The sequence below is a fragment of the Filicampus tigris genome, chromosome 1 (genome assembly GCF_054856515.1).
Source record: "Filicampus tigris isolate MCC_2025a chromosome 1, RoL_Ftig_1.0, whole genome shotgun sequence".
In the NCBI taxonomy this organism is placed as follows: domain Eukaryota; kingdom Metazoa; phylum Chordata; class Actinopteri; order Syngnathiformes; family Syngnathidae; genus Filicampus; species Filicampus tigris.
This window is the reverse complement of record NC_141217.1, coordinates 13,331,222-13,349,355: the sequence shown is the minus strand read 5'-3', so window position 1 is coordinate 13,349,355 and position 18,134 is coordinate 13,331,222. Positions and strand designations below refer to the sequence as shown.

Sequence of the window (18,134 nt, the reverse complement as noted above, 5' to 3'; positions counted from 1 at the left end):
TTGAGCCTTGTGTTGCGGGAATTGTGACAGCTTGTGCGTGACGTATGAATGTGGTGTGCGCAATGCGCATGCGTGAGGCAGAAGAGTGAAAGTGCCTGTGCGCTGGTGTGGACGAGAGAGAGAGTATAGGGACGAGCGAGAGAATATTATTAAGATTATTTTTTCTCCAGTAGACTTGATTATTGTAACGTGCTTCTGATTGGACTCCCTCAAAAGAACATCAAACAGCTGCAGCTAATTTACCCCCAATATCTTTGATTAAGGTCTTATAAACCTTTTAAAATAAATTCTTTCTTTTTGTCATGTCATCATGTCATCTTCCAAACCGCTTATCCTGTATAGGGTCGCGGGGAGTTGCTGGAGCCTATCCCAGCCGTCAATGGGCGAAGGCAGACTACACCCCGAACTGGTCGCCAGCCAGTCGCAGGGCACACATAGACACTGTCACTGAGCGGGAATCGACCCCACGCTGCCCGCACACAACTCAGGCGTGTGTACCACTACACTATCAGCGGACGTTCTTTCTTTTTGTAACTTTAGAAACCTCTTTTTATTCTTTTACTTTTAAGTTGATTGTCAATGTACATTCTTTTAGTAATTTTGGTAAGATGCTTTTGTTTTCTCTGCTTTGCTTATGAATGTCATCAGTTGTTGTGTTTATAAATGCTTTTAGATGTTCTGTCTTGAGAAGCACGTTCAGTTGCCTTGTGTTTGAAATGTGCTATACTGTACTGTATTTATAAAGCTGCCTTTTTTAGACAGCGTGATTCCTCTTTGTATTTAGGTCTATAGAGGATCTTTGAATGCTGTTCTCGCGATAATTGAGACAGCTGATGGCTCCAGGACAAGGAAGACTGGAGCATTTACTGGTTTGACGTTTTTTTTCCCCATGTCTACACACGGACCCAAAATGGCAGCGGTGATTCCTATCCAGTCAAATACAACCGAATTCTAATATTGTCTTCCCGTGCGCACGGACGGACTCTAAAATGGAGGCCGCCGAAGGTAATTTGATTCAACATGCTAAAGAGCTAGCCGACGAGTGTGACTAGTGTTCAAAATTAATTTGCAGGCAGCTTGATAATAATATGAAAGCATTTATTGTAGGAACCTCTTATTTCATTTAACGCTGTTGTCGGAAACGATTTAGAAGTTGAATTATAAATTGCTCACACAAGCGGTCCAAAGTACAATTGCTGTCCATACGCTGCGAGTTAGGGTAGCCTACCGTGAAGTATCACAGCTCTCAGTTTCATCCATAGGAATAAATCTAAAAAAAAGACATATGCACAACAATTTGTGAAGTATTGATTAATGTGCGTTTACATTATAAATGAATATATATTATTGACGGCGATGACTGTGATGGATATAATGCACTCAATATGCTGAGTGTGTAAAACATCTGTTGTCTGTCGCACATTGAAACTTGAGCGGAATTAAGAGTCAATATCACCATAAAGTGCTTTTTAGACTTCAAATTTACACAAAAAAAATCCCATTGAACTTCATATTCATTTGCTATGCTGTTAGAAATGCATATTGGTCAAGCTCGCCAGTAAAAGAGACAATTATTCCTCCGTGATTATGGAAATAGAATATGCATGATCAAAATGACTCATTTATCAAATGTCTTGCTGTGGACAATAAACCGTTGCAAAAAATGATTTAGTATTATTTATAATCTCATTGCACACTGTCGTAGCAGAGCAGCAGAGTGGGTGGGACATGCCAAAATCACATGCGCCCAGTTAAAAAAATGATATAAATGATGGGAACACATTTTAAGTCTTCTTGTAGTGGTATGCGTGCAAATATCTGGCACACATACCTCTAATTTAAAATAGCTATTTTCGAGGGCACCATGTCAGTCATGAGCCTTTAGAAACATAATAACTTTTCTCCCCTGGTCCTACTGTCCCACTAAGAGTCGCATGCTATGCTACCTTCTTCAGGTGTGAGTAGCGCCACACCCACAGATGAGATGAACGGAGCTGGCAACTTGATGGACTTCCTGGAGGAGCCCTTCCCTGACGTTGCCACTTATGAAGACTTCCACACTATCGACTGGCTGAGGGAGAAGTCAAGAGACACTGACCGCCACCGCAAGGTTGAACAAGATGTTTGGTGGTTGTGCCACTGCCTTTCATTTCCACTAAAACTCTGCATGAACATGGATGGGTTTTTGTTTTTCTTTAAGATCACCAGCAAGAGTAAAGAGTCCATATGGGAGCTGACCAAGAGCCTGCTGGATGCCTGGTCAGGATGGGTGGTGATGCTGCTCATTGGACTCCTCTCAGGTTTGGCAGGCGCTCGAGGAACTGCATGTGAACTCTGTTACAGCAAGTCTGCCATTCCTCCTTTGGATTATTTCATTATACCATTGAAACATATTAAAGAGCTTCATAAGTTTGGGGAGGCTAGCAAGTACATAATAGGCAAGGCAACTTTGTATATAGAGCGTGTTTCCTACACAAGGTAACTCAATGTGCTTCACATCATTAAAAGTGCAACATTTCAAAACATTGGGGGGGGGAATATTAAAGACATCTAAAAGCAAACTAAAGAAATACAAATTTGTTGACTAAAATTACTAAAAGAATGTACAGTGATTGATGATTTTGGCAAGCCAACACAAGCGTTGCTTGAACACATGTAGAAAAACTTTGTGGAGTTGAGTCATTGGTAACATGGCATGACTCCTTCTTATGACTGGCATGGCCCTTAGATCATCCAGAAGCTCAAATATTGCATTGCTGACTAGACAATAAGGCTCCATTTTGTTTTCTTGCATTTCAAAAAACATACATATGTTCTCCATTTCCTCTCATTGACATTGTAACTGCAGTCATGACTACTAACTGCGATGTAGGTTTACACCTCTTTCAGACGCGCTCTTCAAAACTGCTAAATTAGCCACCATAGTTCACTGAGAAATTACATTGCGCATGCTAAGTTTTTATTTACATCGAGTCCTCAGAGTATTTTGCGCTTCTGTGTAGTGCGCAAAATGAATTTGGCCTGGCTCAGGTGTGCAGTTATGTGTCGTCCAGGTACGTTGGCCGGAGTCATCGACCTGGCGGTGGACTGGATGACGGACCTGAAGGAGGGTGTGTGTCTGTCCGCCTTCTGGTACAGCCACGAGCAGTGCTGCTGGACATCCAACGAGACGACCTTTGACGACCGTGACAAGTGTCCGCAGTGGCAGAAGTGGGCGGAGTTGATGACAGGCCATTCTGAGGTCAGAAAAATACGACACGTCTCCAAGACGTCATCAATACAGTGGCACTGATTTCGTTCCTGGACCACACTCATAAAAGCACCTGTATCTCAAATCATCTTTCCTCAAATACTCTTCCCCGATTCAAATGAATGAAAATGCCATTAATGCATCTCAGGCTTCTTACCTCCCACCAAAAAATGTAGGATTTTTTTTTTTCAAAAAGAAATCTAGCAGTTTATTACACTTTATGAAAACAAACAATAATGACATATTTAATCAGAATTAAGCATGCTCTTGTCACACTTTCTCCTTCATTTGTGCTGCTCATTCTGGTGTGCGCATCTTGGCCACGTGGGGGCAGTATAAGACAGAAAGATGTATACACTGTTCATCGCGATGTCTCGCCTCCTGTCAGTTTAACAGTATGCCACTTATTTGTCATTTTTTTTACGAAGGATTACGACTATATACCTTTGGACATTGTTCCATGGACTGACTTCATATGTTCTAGCAAAGTTTGTGTTCAGGTATTGCTTAAAGTGTAACAAACACCATGACATAGATGCTAATTGTTAGCTGTTGTGTCGATATAGTTTCCCGTTGTATGTTAGCGTTCAGGTAGCAGAGGCTATGTGGTTGCTTTAAATGCACACATATTTCTCTTTGTTCCTTCATCAGTTTGAAAGTAACCTTCAACTGAGAGAGACAATAAACAACTTGAAGCATTGTTTTTGAAGAATGCCTACTAACTATATCCAACAAACTACCGCTTGTTGTGCAGTGAGTTGAGTCACCTGTTACTATTCAGCGCTTCCATCTCAAGTTTATGGGTGCAAGTTATAGCAAAAAATTGGGCAATTGACGGCTCGTATCTCGAAAAACGTGTAAGTTGGGTCACTCGTGTCTCAGGGCACCACTTTACTGCGTGGCAAAAATGCGAGTAGTGATCTCCGAAAGAACAACGAACCCTTCTATCATTGACTGATGCTACGTTCACGTCAATCGCGGATGAGCCTTCCGCTTTGCTTTATTCTCTGGCATTTGGCTGCGGGGTTGAGGTTTGGTTCCCTATCCGTCCCCTTAGAAGTGGCTATTACGCCACTAGGCAGTCTTGCAATTATCTCAGTACAGCTACTTACGATATCCGTTAAAAAGTTCTGTTCAGGTCAGTGATAGCCACTCGTGTTCTGCCATCCGTGAGTACCCTGGTCACCTGATTGACCCTTTATCAGCTTAAATAGTGATGAGTTTAACGTATTGTGGGTTTTTTTCTATTACCGTGAACAGAAAATCACGTCATTTCACATCACGTTTGACCTTTTTTTAGGGAGCGGGACCCTATGTGTTAAACTACTTGCTGTACGTCCTGTGGGCTCTTTCCTTCTCCTTCCTGGCTGTGTCACTGGTGCGAGTGTTTGCGCCGTACGCTTGCGGCTCAGGAATCCCGGAGGTGAGTTAGTGGCGGGGAATCAGGCTTTCACGACCACGGCAGGTAAAACTGACCTGATGCGCTGAATTTTCAGATCAAGACCATCCTCAGTGGCTTCATCATCCGTGGTTACCTGGGGAAATGGACGCTGCTCATCAAGACGGTCACGCTGGTTCTGGCCGTGTCGTCGGGCCTCAGCCTGGGGAAGGAGGGTCCTCTGGTCCATGTCGCGTGCTGCTGCGGGAACCTCTTCTGCAGTCTCTTCTCCAAGTACAGCAAGAACGAAGGCAAACGGCGAGAGGTACTTGCGTGTTTGTTGTCTCTCACGTGATTGTGTTGGGAGACACGCCAGATCAGCACATGAATTGCTGGGTGTGCAGGTGTTATCAGCTGCAGCGGCGGCCGGCGTGTCGGTGGCTTTTGGCGCACCCATCGGAGGGGTTCTCTTCAGTCTGGAAGAGGTGAGTTCTGTCATCACCTTGCAGCATCTGTTTTTCCTCCATCTGCGAGCTCGAGATTTGCTTCAGTAGCACGCATGGTTCTCAAACCGGGGTCGCCTAACCATAAACTTGTTGGTCCTCAAAATAATTAGCAATAATCCTAATTTAAATCACGTCATGCTAGCAGTGCACATGAGCCTGGCTGCTGGATAAATGATGAATTTAATTCAATTGAGTTTGGTGAAGTTTCTTTCTCACGTTGTGAATTTTTAGGTTCAAATGTTCAAAAAAATTCCATGGCATTTAGTGGTGCCGAGTGGTGGTAATGTTTCGTTGGCATTCCAATTTATGAGAGGATCTGTGGAAAGATTTTTCCCCTTGAAGGGGTCCCTGGACTGAAAAAGTTTGAGAACCCCTGCCTAGACCAATCAACTTCCTCCTTGTCTCCTGCAGGTCAGCTACTACTTCCCCCTCAAGACTTTGTGGCGTTCCTTCTTTGCGGCGTTAGTTGCTGCTTTCACGCTGCGCTCCATCAACCCGTTTGGCAACAGCCGCCTGGTGCTGTTCTACGTGGAGTACCACACGCCGTGGTACATGGCCGAGCTGGTGCCCTTCATCCTGTTGGGCGTCTTCGGCGGCCTTTGGGGGACCCTCTTCATCCGCGCCAACATCGCCTGGTGCCGACGGAGGAAGACGACGCAGCTGGGAAAGTATCCGGTTCTGGAGGTCATCGCGGTGACGGCTATCACGGCCGTGCTGGCGTATCCCAACCCGTACACCCGGCGCAGCACCAGCGAGCTCATCTCTGAGCTCTTCAACGATTGCGGAGCGCTGGAGTCGTCGCAGCTTTGCGACTACATCAACAACCCAAACATGAGCCGGCCCGTGGACGATATTCCGGACCGCCCGGCTGGCCCCGGTGTTTACAACGCTCTGTGGCAGCTGGCGCTCGCTCTAATCTTCAAGATCGTCATCACCATCTTTACTTTCGGCATGAAGGTCGGTCCAATTCAGTTTGGTTTGTAAACCCAGATACATATTTTGTCGTTGCCGTTACTTTTGTATCTTTATCTTGTCTTAGAGGTTTTCCTTGCCTTCCGTTTCTCACTCGTGTGGGGTTCAGTTGGTTTTCTTTCACGTATGAGTTCTTGACCTGCTCAGTGTGTAAAGCATCTTGAGATAGCTTTTGTTGTAAACTGGCACTATATAGTAATGAAATGGAATTGACTTGCCATTCGAAAACACTGGCTTGATGACATGACGACGGTGATGTCACCAGATCCCGTCAGGCCTCTTCATTCCCAGCATGGCAGTGGGCGCCATCGCAGGGCGAATTGTGGGCATCGCAGTGGAGCAGATGGCGTACCACCATCACGACTGGATCATCTTCAAAAACTGGTGCCGGCCCGGGGCTGATTGCGTCACACCCGGACTCTACGCCATGGTGGGCGCCGCCGCCTGTCTGGGTAAGGGTGGATCTCATTTTCCAAGCCAGGCTGCGGCCTTTGTGTGTGGCGTTTGCCTGTTTGCCGGGGAACCGTGATTGCGTGCTTTTCGATCCACTACTGCAGCTCCCGATGACATTTCAAAAGCATACATGTTAGCGTCATTTAAGTCGTTTCGAGGTAGGATGAGAGAACAAAATAGCTGGAGATGATGAGGTGTTTTTTAAAAAAAATATCTTATTCATTGTGTTGCATTATTTCAGGCGGCGTGACCAGGATGACTGTGTCTTTGGTGGTCATCATGTTCGAGCTGACCGGTGGTCTCGAGTACATCGTTCCGCTAATGGCGGCCGCCGTCACCAGCAAGTGGGTGGCGGACGCCTTCGGGAAAGAGGGCATCTACGAGTCGCACATCCAGCTCAACGGATACCCGTACCTGGATGTCAGGGATGAGTTCACGCACCGCACCCTGGCCGCCGATGTGATGCGGCCCCGTCGGAACGACCCGCCGCTGGCCGTCCTCACGCAGGATGCCACCACTGTTGAGGACGTGGAGATGTTGATCAAAGACACCGATTATAACGGTTTCCCGGTGGTTGTGTCCCGAGATTCTGAGAGGCTCATCGGCTTTGTGCAGCGCAGAGACCTCACGCTTGCCATCAGTGAGTCGGCTCGGTTCTCCTTTGCCAGGCAACGCACGGTAACGCAAGACATTGTTCCGCTGTTAATAACCTTCAGGCCTTGTTGGAGTTTGCGACCTGGCCACGTGAACAATTGCCGTTTAAGTTTTTTTTCATGTCACTTCCTGTCATTAGTATAAACTGTCCATTCATTTTTAATCTGGATGCACCAATATCACTTTTTTTCCAGACTGAGTACAAGTACTTAGATTTGATTTCTTACTGCTACAAAGATACTCGATAAGGCCGTTATGTACGTATTTCAGCGGTGATGTGATTTTTTTTAATTTTTTTTTTAGGGCTGTGCAATTAATCGAAATTCTATTACAATTACGATAATTTATATTCATTATATCCAACGCAATATGTTTGTTTGCACAAGAAACTCATACTTGAATTTATACATTTGCACCTTGTTTTAAGTAAGTAATTTCATACATTTATTTGTCTTTATATTTTTTACGTTTAAATATTTTCTTGTTTTGTACCAAAAAAAAGATCGTTTCAATAATCGTGATTTCAATTATTACCAAAATAATCATGATTAATTTTTTTTTCATAATCGAGCAGCCCTATGATGTTTTTTTGTTTTTTTTAATCAAATATTGTTCAGAAACACAAAACATTCTTTCCTTGAACATGGCATAACTTTGAAAGTAAAGTAAGGAACTTTGAAAGAGTAACAACTGACATTTTAACATCCCACTGCAAGTTTTTCTAGCAATCTCTCCACACATTTTACCACAATGTAGCCTGTGACACAAGGTATTCCAGTTACATGGTGTCTTAGTCTGAACACCAGGACGGGTGATTGGGTAAGAGAAACTTGCTGCTGGATGGATGGCCTGTCGCACAGGGCGGCGGCTTGCGTATGAGAGGAGTTCGTCATAGATTTTGATCATAATTTGTAGTCAGTAACGGAATTTTGTTATCTCCCTTTACCTTTAAGTATCTCCGCATGGATGACGTGCCTCATACTTCACCTGGAAGGGTTTATTACAATTGGATTAATACAGCTGAAATGGTTGGGTAACAAAACCCAATATGGACATAAATGTGAAATCCCCCTTTGTGTGTCCCCGCAGAAACTGCTCGTCAAAAACAAGATGGCGTGGTGAGCAGCTCGGTGGTGTACTTCACAGAGGACGCGCCGCAGCTGCCAGCCAGCACGCCGCAGCCCTTGAAGCTGCGCCGCATCCTCAACCTGAGCCCCTTCACCGTCACTGACCACACGCCCATGGAGACGGTAGTGGACATATTCCGCAAGCTGGGCCTCCGCCAGTGCCTGGTCACACGCAGCGGGTGAGATGCGACGTCACAAGAGCCGTCACAAAGTTCATGCTGTTACTGGCTGCTTATTAATCCGGTTGTCGTCTCGCCAGGCGTCTGCTCGGCATCATCACCAAGAAGGACGTTCTGCGTCACATGGCGCAAATGATGAACCAGGATCCTGAATCCATCATGTTCAATTAACCTCTTGACCTTCTGAGAGAAGCCCCTCCCATTTGTTGAAAGGCCAGCCTCAACTTGTGCGCTAATCCATGTGCGTGTTGTGACTGTCCACCCGCGTCGCTCAACATGGTCCGATGGCGTGAGTCATTTTTGGGACAATAAGCTTGTACTGTGAATGCTTGTATCTGTCGTACCTTGACTTACAAGTGCACAAACTTGTGAGTTATGAGTTGTGTTTGTCTTTTTGTTTTTTGTTTTTTTAGCTTTGTTTTTCTAGCTAAAGTTTACGGTACGCATGAGCTTCAGATACGCCACCACTGAATGGTGGCGGCAAATGCCGCAACATCCGCCCAGCATTGCATAATTTGATATACATCAATGCCTTGAGATACGAGTGACTCGACTTGTAAGGACTTGAGAAAGAAATTGGGGGTACGAGTGGTGACGGTGAGCTCAATTTGACTCCGAAGCAGCAGTTTGGCAGATGAAAAATCTTCACAAAAAAAAAAGAGGCTTCAAGCTGTTTAATGCTACTCCCAGTTGAAGTTTAATGACAAGCTAAACATAAAAATGAAATAATTACATGTTGTGTACTTAAAACAATCACATTACTTTGCCTTATAGTCTGCGAGTGTAATGTTAACACAATGGGAAATGCCATAGATGGGCGAATGAATAGCATCTATATTGTGGTGCTATAATGCTTCAGGCAACTGATATTTGAACACAAACAGTGCAGCAACATGTAAAAAGACAATATAATACTCACAAGCATATATCCTTCATCCTTTGCGACAAATTAATATTTCTGGAGCTTACTAAGTCACAATAGTTGTGAAACTCTTCATTTTTGTCTGCATGACTGTAATATACTGATCCCCGGTGGCCAAGTCGCTCACACACATGATGAAGTACTCAACTCGTATCTTAAGGCACCACTGTACAAGTAAATTGATTTACGAGCTCAGTCTCAAATCAGACTCGTAAGTCAAGGTACCACTTTATCTGTGCATGTGTCTTTTTAAGGCTCAAAGGAATTACTGGTTCATTAACTGATCATTGTAATTGTTTTAACGGATTATTTTAATAGTTTAGTGTATCTAATCATGACAATGTCACCAAGTACACTGGACACTAAAACTGCACGCTTCCCACTTTCCCAACCTACCAACTGCAGATGCAGGATTTCATTTGTGCCGCGAATAAAAACAAAGGGAACTGAAATGTTTACCAGGAGTTAACAGAAGGCATTTTTAATGTCCCGTGACGTGCTTTTGTTGTGGTGAGAAAGAGCCGAACGCAAGTCAGCTGCTCCCTTCTGTCACACTGAATTCCTCATTTGTAAATGTTGATCCAAACATTCTGTCTTGAAATGCCAAGAGAATTGATGTATGTGTATTTATATGATTTCATGTATTTAGTTGGACACACCTGAATTAATTTAAACTGTTTATCAGACATTTGCACTTTGCTTGGAACATGTAAACACAGTCATACAAAATAAAATGTTTAGATGACCTTTGATATGCTTAACGCTTGGGTTGTGTGATTATGGTAAACACGACCTACTCTCACACATTGGCTAAGACATAACTTCTAATGTCTTGCTCATCAGGCTTTGCTGGCCGCCGCCTCCTGCTGGGTGGCTCGCTCCAGGTCCGAGTAGTACTCCAGGGCTCGCCTCACCGGCTCCAGAATATGTTGCTACGGGGCAATGCATGAAAAAAACAAAAAAACAAAACCGCTTAACAGGTTGTCCTTATAAACTTGAGATTTCATTCAAATAATAACTGTACCTCCAGACACGGAAAAAGCTTCGTGAGCTCTGTGAAGAGCGGCAGCAGGACAAAGCGAATGAAACTGGTCTGGGAGGACGGCTTGGACACTTTGTCGCGGTCCATGAATGGAGTCACCGGAAGCCCCTTGAGTTTTTCTGTGTCGCCCTGCAGTCCAGACATGACCACCACACAAACGGGTCCTCTCACACCACTTTCAGTAGCATTCATAATCATCCTTGACACCTAATCATATGATGAGCGCTCGGTCACATGCTCGCGGGGTATTGGAAAAACTCAATTATTCGCTGCTTTTGGTGCGCCATCTTGTTTCCGGGGAACTTTGGTGAAGCGCTGTCTTTAGACAAAAACACTTTGGTGGCATCCTGATGACAGAGAACTATGTTGAAGTGAGTCAAGGAGCTTCATTTGGACAAAAGTAGTGCCCTCCCGCCATCTTGTGGCATTGAGAAGAAATTACAACTATTTTTAAAGGGGGCATGAATTACACTCAGATTTTGTTCAGTCGCGGTAGGAATCAATCCTTATTTACCGACTAATGTGAGCACTTTTTACAATCAAAAGTGTCATCATCGCGCCATTTCCTGTTTGTGCTTCAAACCTGGTTGAAGAATTCCTGCAGGAGACAGTCCAGCCAGGGCTCGGCCACTGCCATTGGCCTGGCCTCATTGGAGATGTCGCTCACCTTCACCATGATCTTCATCAGCTACGCATGGAAGAACAAAAAATATTTCCAATTAAAAGCAAGAGCTCCAGCATGTAAATGAGAATGGGCAAACCTTATTTTATCTGATACTGACTTATTTCAGTGTCACTAGAGGACAGCAGGAGAAATGGTCTATGAGAAAGAAGTGTTCTTGGGTGAAGGTTCAATTCTTTACCACTTCCTTGTGATCCTTGTTTCTGAAGTCAAACACGGGCTGGATGCTCTTGAACTTGTTGAGGATTTCGTTGTGTTTAGCCATGTCGGTGGCCAGAATGCACCTGGAAACAAATCGTGACATCAAAAAGAGAATTAAAGTGCAAGTCAACCCAAACATATTTTTTTCAAGAATATGTTCTATGTAAGCCCACTAGATGAAACTGGGCATTCTGATAATTATTGCGTTTGTGGAATAACAGTTAATCCACTCGTTTTTAGCCATCTCTGGGGGCGGCCATTTTGTCACTTCTGTCGACTGAAAATGACATCACAACTACTCAGGGCTCGGGTAATGACCAATCACGGCTGACCTGTTTTCTGAAGCGGAGCCATGATTGGTCGTGATCTGAGCCCTGAGCATCTGCGATGTCATTTTCAGTCGACAGAAGTGACAAAATGGCCGCCCCCAGAGATGACTAAAAAGGGTCGGATTTTGCTGCTTAACTCATATTCCACAAACGCAATATTAATCAGAATGCCGGGTTTCAATTAGTGGACCTGCATAGAACATAGTCTTAAAAAAAAAAAATGTTTGGGTTGACTTCCACTTTAAACAGCTGTAACCGATAACGTGGGGGAAACACTTACTTGATCATTCCGGCTCGAATGTGTTTGTACTGCTCTGTGGTCACATGTTTGAGGATGTTGGACTCCTCCTGCACAGAAGTGACAAAAAAAGAATTGAGGAACCTGTTCAAAGTAACGGATGCTGAAAAGAGGATGCAAAACACCTTGGCCAGGATGCCAAAGGCGACTGCGCAGTGGTGATTCTCCAACGGAGAGATGTCATTGTAACGGAGAGCCAGGTCGGTCTGGGCGTTGATCTGTCACATTCAGACACAAATGTCGAAAACAATCTCACAGAAGGAGGAAAGCGAGCCGAGAGGAGCAAGGCAACCTGATAGACGTTGCTGTAGCCGGGGTGGTCGAGGTCATGGCACAGAGCAGAGGTCAACATGACCAGGAGGTCCATCGGATCCAAGTTGTTCCTGAGGTCTGTCAGCCAAATGAGCCCGTACATCTGAGCAACGGCAGAGCACGTTTTTAAATCGAGAGTCAAATTTCGATGTCCTGGAGTTACGCCGCCAGAGGCCCTGAATATTGGTCTGTTGTTCTCTCATCCCACCTCGGTCCCTTAACCCCTCTATCCTGATTTTGTCTTTCTGGCAATACCCTCTGTCCCGCTACTCTGTGTCTCCATCTCAACCCAACCGACCCCACATAGCCTGGGTTCTTCTTCAGGTTTCTTCCTTACGAGGGCGTTTTCCCCTAGCCTCCATCATCAATTGCTTGCTCATGTGAGGCTCGGTTGGTTTTCATATGTACACGCAGTATATAATGTATGAGAAGTGGTTCTTGAACTCCTCAATGTGTACTATATCCATCTTATTTCATCTTAGGCAGCGGGTTAAGGTAAAGCCCTTCCTTTCTCAACAGCAATGACCAACAGTAATCAATGCCTTTGTTACATCCCGGCCGGACGCTGCTGTTTTCTGGTGTCCACTGTATATGTGTTAGTATCATCAATTTGTGTTTTGATTTACTGCTTTCACCATCTTGTTATATATTATTTCCATTTAATATGTAAAGTGCTTTGTTACACCTGCTGCTGTTGTGAAATGCACTATATATTCAAAGTTATATTGTATAAAATGGTGGTCATACCATCTGCGTGACGCAGAAGCAGTGATGGAAGTTATGGAAGGGAATGTTGTTGTAGTGGCAGTAGACCTCAAACAGGAAATTCTGTAGAATGTCCACCTTGATGTGGAACACTGTTAGGAAGTCCAGGTCGGTGAACATCACCTGGAGGAGCACCAGCATCTCTGGTTCCTCCCACTGCCTGTCAACAGCGCATCAAATGCGTGTGGGCGGAGCTAGTGCATGCTCAGAGCGTGTGTTAGCACTCACCAATTGTCAAAAGCGGGAGTTTTCAGATGCTCTCTCACTTCTTCTATCACCTGCAGTGAGCTGTAATCAAAACTATTTCTGTGATTTAAATAGATTTTTTAGCTGCGTTTTGGTCATGATCCTCTTGGGTCCAGGACATATCACCTCCATCTGATGTACTGTGAGGATATGGATAGGAACTAATGTATGGTAGAGATCAGGTAGGACTCTTCCATGTAAACGTATGGTATTGACGTGGCATGTTAATAAAGCCTCAGTTAGGGGCAGAGATGGGCAGTAACGTGTTACAATTTCCTCCGTTACATTTACTTGAGTAAGTTTTGGGAAATTTTGTACTTCTAGGAGTAGTTTTAAATCACTATATTTTTTTACTTGAGTAGATTTGTGAAGAAGAAACTGTACTCTTACTCCGCTACATTAGGCTACATTGAACCCGTTACTTAAATCCCCTCCGCGTACGTACGGCTCTCTCTCTCTCTCTCTCTCTCTCGCTCTCGCTCAGAGAATAGTGCATTTATTTTGTCAGAGACCTGCGCCAGGCTCTATCATGTAACTGTGCTTCACCAATCAAACGTAGCCGTATGGCAGTCTCGTCACGTGATCATATTCAACTTCAGCTGGGGGAAAGGAACGAGTTGTTTTCGGATGAAATGGATCGAAAATGTCAGCATCTGTAGCCTGGGAGAGACTTTTCAGTCATGCTGGACTCCTATTTACTGCAAAACGATCACAGCTTCACTGCAAGAACCTTGAGAGCCAACTACTGTTAAAGCTTAATAGACATAATTGAGTGAAATGTTTGTTTTGCATGTTTTGTCACAAACATACAGACTGAAACACACGCACACACACACACACACACACACACACAATTTGTTCAGAGTTCATGGGCTACCTTGTTCTGCCTGCGAAGCCTGTTAAAAAAAAAGTACAGGGGCTGAAATTTTGTGCTATTTGTGCTTAATTTATTTCTTTTATTTATACTATTATTATTTTATTGTTTATTAAAGTACTTGAATTTATCTTAAGATTTTTTAAGGCTATTCTTTAATTAAATGTTATTCATTGTATTGGTTGGATGGACTTTAATTTGCCTGAAGATGATTATTTTGTATTTTCGCCTGATTGAATGGTTGTTTTAAAAAAAAATTAAAAATGAGACGTTGCTACAGTTACTCAGTACTTGAGTAGTTTTTTCACAAGTACTTTTTTACTTTCACTCAAGTAATTATTTGGATGACTACTTTTTACTTACTTGAGTCATATTATTCGGAAGTAACAGTACTTTTACTTGAGTACATTTTTTGGCTACTCTACCCACCTCTGGTTAGGAGAATACAAGTGCCATCGGACTTGTTCATGTTTGCAGACATAGACATACTAGTACATCTGAGACCAAGCTTTCTGACACTAGACAGCACATTTGGCTCCAGAGTGACTTGAAATTTGATCCTACCATCCAAAGATTCAACAGCCTGGTTCTGAGGGAACAAAGTAACCCCAGTACATAACCAAGTCTCCTCCAAGTTTTATACCCGGTATTCTTCTTTGTATTTATTTTTTTTGGTATGCTCCACTTTTTGTGCCTGTAATCAGAGCTCATGTGACTTGCCAAAAAGTTTGGTCTCATCTGCACAAGCTACTCCCAGAAGCTTTGGGATTGGCTTGTCAAAATACATGTTGAAAGATCCCAGCCTAATCAATTATTTCAAGTTATTTTAGTGACCACAGTGGGTTATTCCTTTCTCTAATCGGAGGTAAACTTCAATTTTGCTTGTGCCGCGTGTACAAAAAAAAGTGGAGCTACTGTGAAAATGGGCTCACGGAGGCAGCTCAGTGATGTTCTCGAGTTGCTTTGCTTCACCTGGCACAGCGAATCTTTGCAGTGTACAATGGCAACGCAAGACTGTCGAGGCATTCAGCCAAATGTGCTTCTTTCCCATTGTCAAGAACCTTGGTCTCAAATGGTCTCAACAGGATAATGACCCAAAACACACAGCTAAAAACACCCGAAATTGGCTTTGATCAAAACATGGGACTATTCTGAAGTGCCCCAATCACTGTGAGTCAGTGTAATCGGTCACCTCATGTTGAGGAACTTCCTGCGAACGTCCCGGTGCTCCTCTTCCATGTTCCACTGAGGCCCTTTGGCTTTCGGCGAGAACTTGGAAAGCTGGTGGGCACTCTCGTCCCTGAACAGACCCATCCAGCTCATGTGCTTGACGCTCTGAGAAGGGACAAACATTTCAGCTGTGATGCACGTGAGCCAATGCAGAGTCTGAGCCGGATTACAAACCTCAAGCTTTTGCTTGAAAGACTCCACCTGACTCTTCAGGTCACTGATGATTTCTGGGGTTTTCCCTGCCTCTTCCTGGACTTTGGTCTCCAGGTGATACAGTCTGAGGCCACGTACACCAAAGGAAGTGAGACTATTGCTGTTTTTCATGCTTGTGTTAGTTAACCTCTGAGATGGACTCACCTGTGCTCCATGTTGTCCACATCAGTTGTTATAGGAATGCCTGCACACAATATGTTGTACACTTAGAACCGCATCTACACTTAAAAAATACACTACTCAAAAAAAGAAAGTGATATTGGTCTTGCGGATGGAATTTCAAGAGCCAACAACGCACCAAAAAGTTTAGTTTACCATCCATCCCTCTCCTTCCACTAATCCGGTGCTGGGTCGCGAGGCCAGCAAATTAAAGAGGTCAAACCAAACATATTTTTTTTCAAGAAAATGTTCTATGCAGGCCCACTAGTTGAATGAAACTAGGCATTTTGATAAATATTGCGTTTGTGGAGTAAGAGTTAATCCACCCGTTTTTAGCTCAGGGGGCGGCCATTTTGTCACTTTTGTCGAGTGAAAACGACATCACAGTTGCTCGGGGCTCAGGTAACGACCAATCACAGCTCACCTGTTTTCTAAAGCTGAGCCTTGATTGGTTGTTACCTGAGCCCTGAGCATTTGTAATGTCATTGTCAGCCAACAGAGGTGACAAAATGGCCACCCCCTGAGATGGCTAAAAAAGGGTGGATTTTGCTGCTTAACTCATATTCCACAAACGCAATATTAATCAGAATGCCAGGTTTCAACTAGTGGGCCTGCATAGAACATAGTCTTGAAAAAAAAAATGTTTGGGTTGACTTCCGCTTTAACTCATTCACTCCAGACAGTTTTAGACCCTCTTTTTTGAACAAAATGTAATTAAATTCCTGGGATTGATTGGCTGGACTGTGAAAAGACAAATAAATATGTAAATGGCAGTGAATGAGTTAAGCATGGAAGTCCAGGGACTCACCTCTGCCCAGCCACTTGGTGCACCTCTTATGGGGGCGATCCCAAGGCGCTCCCAGGGAGACACACAGTTAGTCTCTGCAGCATGTCCTGAGTCGTGCCCGGGGCCTCCTCCCAGTGAGATGTGCCCAGAATCAGGGCTGTAGTACTCGACATGTGTTTTTTGTTATCTCGGTCTTGACTCTGACTCCTTGGCATTCGACTCAGACTTATGTCCAACTGCTCAATGTTTCAGTACTTTTTGCCCAATTTGCTTTTCTCTTGCAAAATTTATATCAGAATTTTGTTTTAATAGGTGGCTCAAAAGTTTAGAGAAGGTCAAATTAAGTTTCACCTGTGAAGGTTATAGTGCATGGTTGGGTTTTCCTGAAATTCCACTTGCAAGACCTATATCCCTAACCTTTTGTGAGTACTCAAGTAGTGAGAAGGACGTACAGCCAGACGCTCAGAAGACTGTAGAGATCATTTAAAAAAAAAAGAAAGAAAGAAAAAAACCACATGATGGTGACAAGCCAAGGTTGCTAAAGAAAGAATGAATGTTGGTGCCACTGCAGAAGAGGCCACTCACTCTGGAGGTCAGATGCCACCACCTCCAGGCGGTAGTACGAGTCCTGTCTGTTGGGCTCCAACATGGGCGAAATATTCACCACGCTGCCGTTTGCTTTGTACAGCTTCAGGATGTGATGAGGAGGCGCCGCTGCTGCCGCTCGAAACAGCTCTGCCACATTACAGAGTTCATTACAGATGACAGGCGAATATGAGCGGCTTCACATCTGCAACCTTGCTAACTCCCAAGTTAATAGTATACAAAATCCAGTATAACACATTTTCTCGTTTTAATATCAAATCTATTCTCTGGCTAATTAAAGTTACTTGGAGGGGCTGGTTAATGCTTTGTTTGTGTGTCACTGAGAATGAAGCTCTTTATCCGGAGGACCTGTCGCCACCACATGGAGTTCAAGTCTTTGCACACGTCACTGATTTTTGTCGCACTTGGGATTCATATACTGTATGAGCTTTCATTGTGTTTCTTGACACTTTCCTTTTAAACAAATATCTTTTTTTTAAAGAAAATAAGACAGTTGTATGAAATGGTATTAATATATTGTAACTATAGTCCTCCCTCTTACCTTTTATATCTTCAGCCGTGCAGTCTGCTCCAAACTCTGCTCGCTCCACTTTCCCATTAACCATAAAATGAATTATTTTTGTGGCCATTTGCGGGCCAGGTGGGACATGACAGGCTGCGGGAATGAAAATGAGATTTCTTGACAGTGTCATATGTAAAAGCCCGATTTGTGTAGGAGCACCTGCATGTGACAGAAAACCCACCCAGGCACCCACCCAGTCACATATGTATCCATCAATCTACCCTTCGCTCCACTGATTGGTGCATGCTTGCTCACATCATCCAACAATTCACCAATCAATTCTCCTTTCACCTTCAGTACCCATACATCCACCTCCTCATCATCAATCCCATTTGAAAGTTACTCGGAATGGTCTGGCAACAAAGTCCACTTTTCTAACACTAATCT

General features: G+C 44.0%; 2 protein-coding genes across 2 annotated transcripts; one reads left to right on the top strand and one right to left on the bottom strand.

Annotated features, from left to right (window-relative positions):
• Positions 1–810: 810 nt before the first annotated feature.
• Positions 811–10,191, top strand: clcn4 (Cl-/H+ antiporter 4). The gene is made up of 12 exons (XM_086031013.1): positions 811–1,005; positions 1,956–2,110; positions 2,201–2,300; positions 3,054–3,241; positions 4,551–4,673; positions 4,747–4,953; positions 5,033–5,113; positions 5,546–6,091; positions 6,372–6,558; positions 6,801–7,199; positions 8,303–8,519; positions 8,600–10,191. The coding sequence occupies exons 1-12, from the start codon at positions 990–992 to the stop codon at positions 8,688–8,690; spliced, it is 2,310 nt and encodes a 769-aa protein (XP_085887139.1). The 5' UTR covers positions 811–989; the 3' UTR covers positions 8,691–10,191.
• LOC147152846 (high affinity cGMP-specific 3',5'-cyclic phosphodiesterase 9A-like) lies at positions 9,193–17,906 on the bottom strand. Its single transcript, XM_086031134.1, has 14 exons — positions 17,727–17,906; positions 17,165–17,314; positions 15,778–15,817; positions 15,595–15,697; positions 15,383–15,525; positions 13,299–13,358; positions 13,053–13,230; positions 12,286–12,408; positions 12,119–12,211; positions 11,976–12,043; positions 11,347–11,449; positions 11,067–11,171; positions 10,466–10,612; positions 9,193–10,373 (listed from the first exon to the last, which is right to left on the bottom strand). The coding sequence occupies exons 1-14, from the start codon at positions 17,875–17,877 to the stop codon at positions 10,281–10,283; spliced, it is 1,557 nt and encodes a 518-aa protein (XP_085887260.1). The 5' UTR covers positions 17,878–17,906; the 3' UTR covers positions 9,193–10,280.
• Positions 17,907–18,134: the final 228 nt, after the last annotated feature.

Coding starts and splice junctions, on each gene's coding strand:
- clcn4 (XM_086031013.1), top strand. Junction 4,674..4,746: donor GCGGCTCAGGAATCCCGGAG/GTGAGTTAGTGG, acceptor CTGAATTTTCAG/ATCAAGACCATCCTCAGTGG. Junction 8,520..8,599: donor TGCCTGGTCACACGCAGCGG/GTGAGATGCGAC, acceptor TCGTCTCGCCAG/GCGTCTGCTCGGCATCATCA.
- LOC147152846 (XM_086031134.1), bottom strand. CDS start 17,877: ATGACACTGTCAAGAAATCTCATTTTCATTCCCGCAGCCTGTCATGTC. Junction 12,409..13,052: donor GCTTCTGCGTCACGCAGATG/GTATGACCACCA, acceptor GCCGTTGCTCAG/ATGTACGGGCTCATTTGGCT. Junction 12,212..12,285: donor GCTACAGCAACGTCTATCAG/GTTGCCTTGCTC, acceptor TGAATGTGACAG/ATCAACGCCCAGACCGACCT.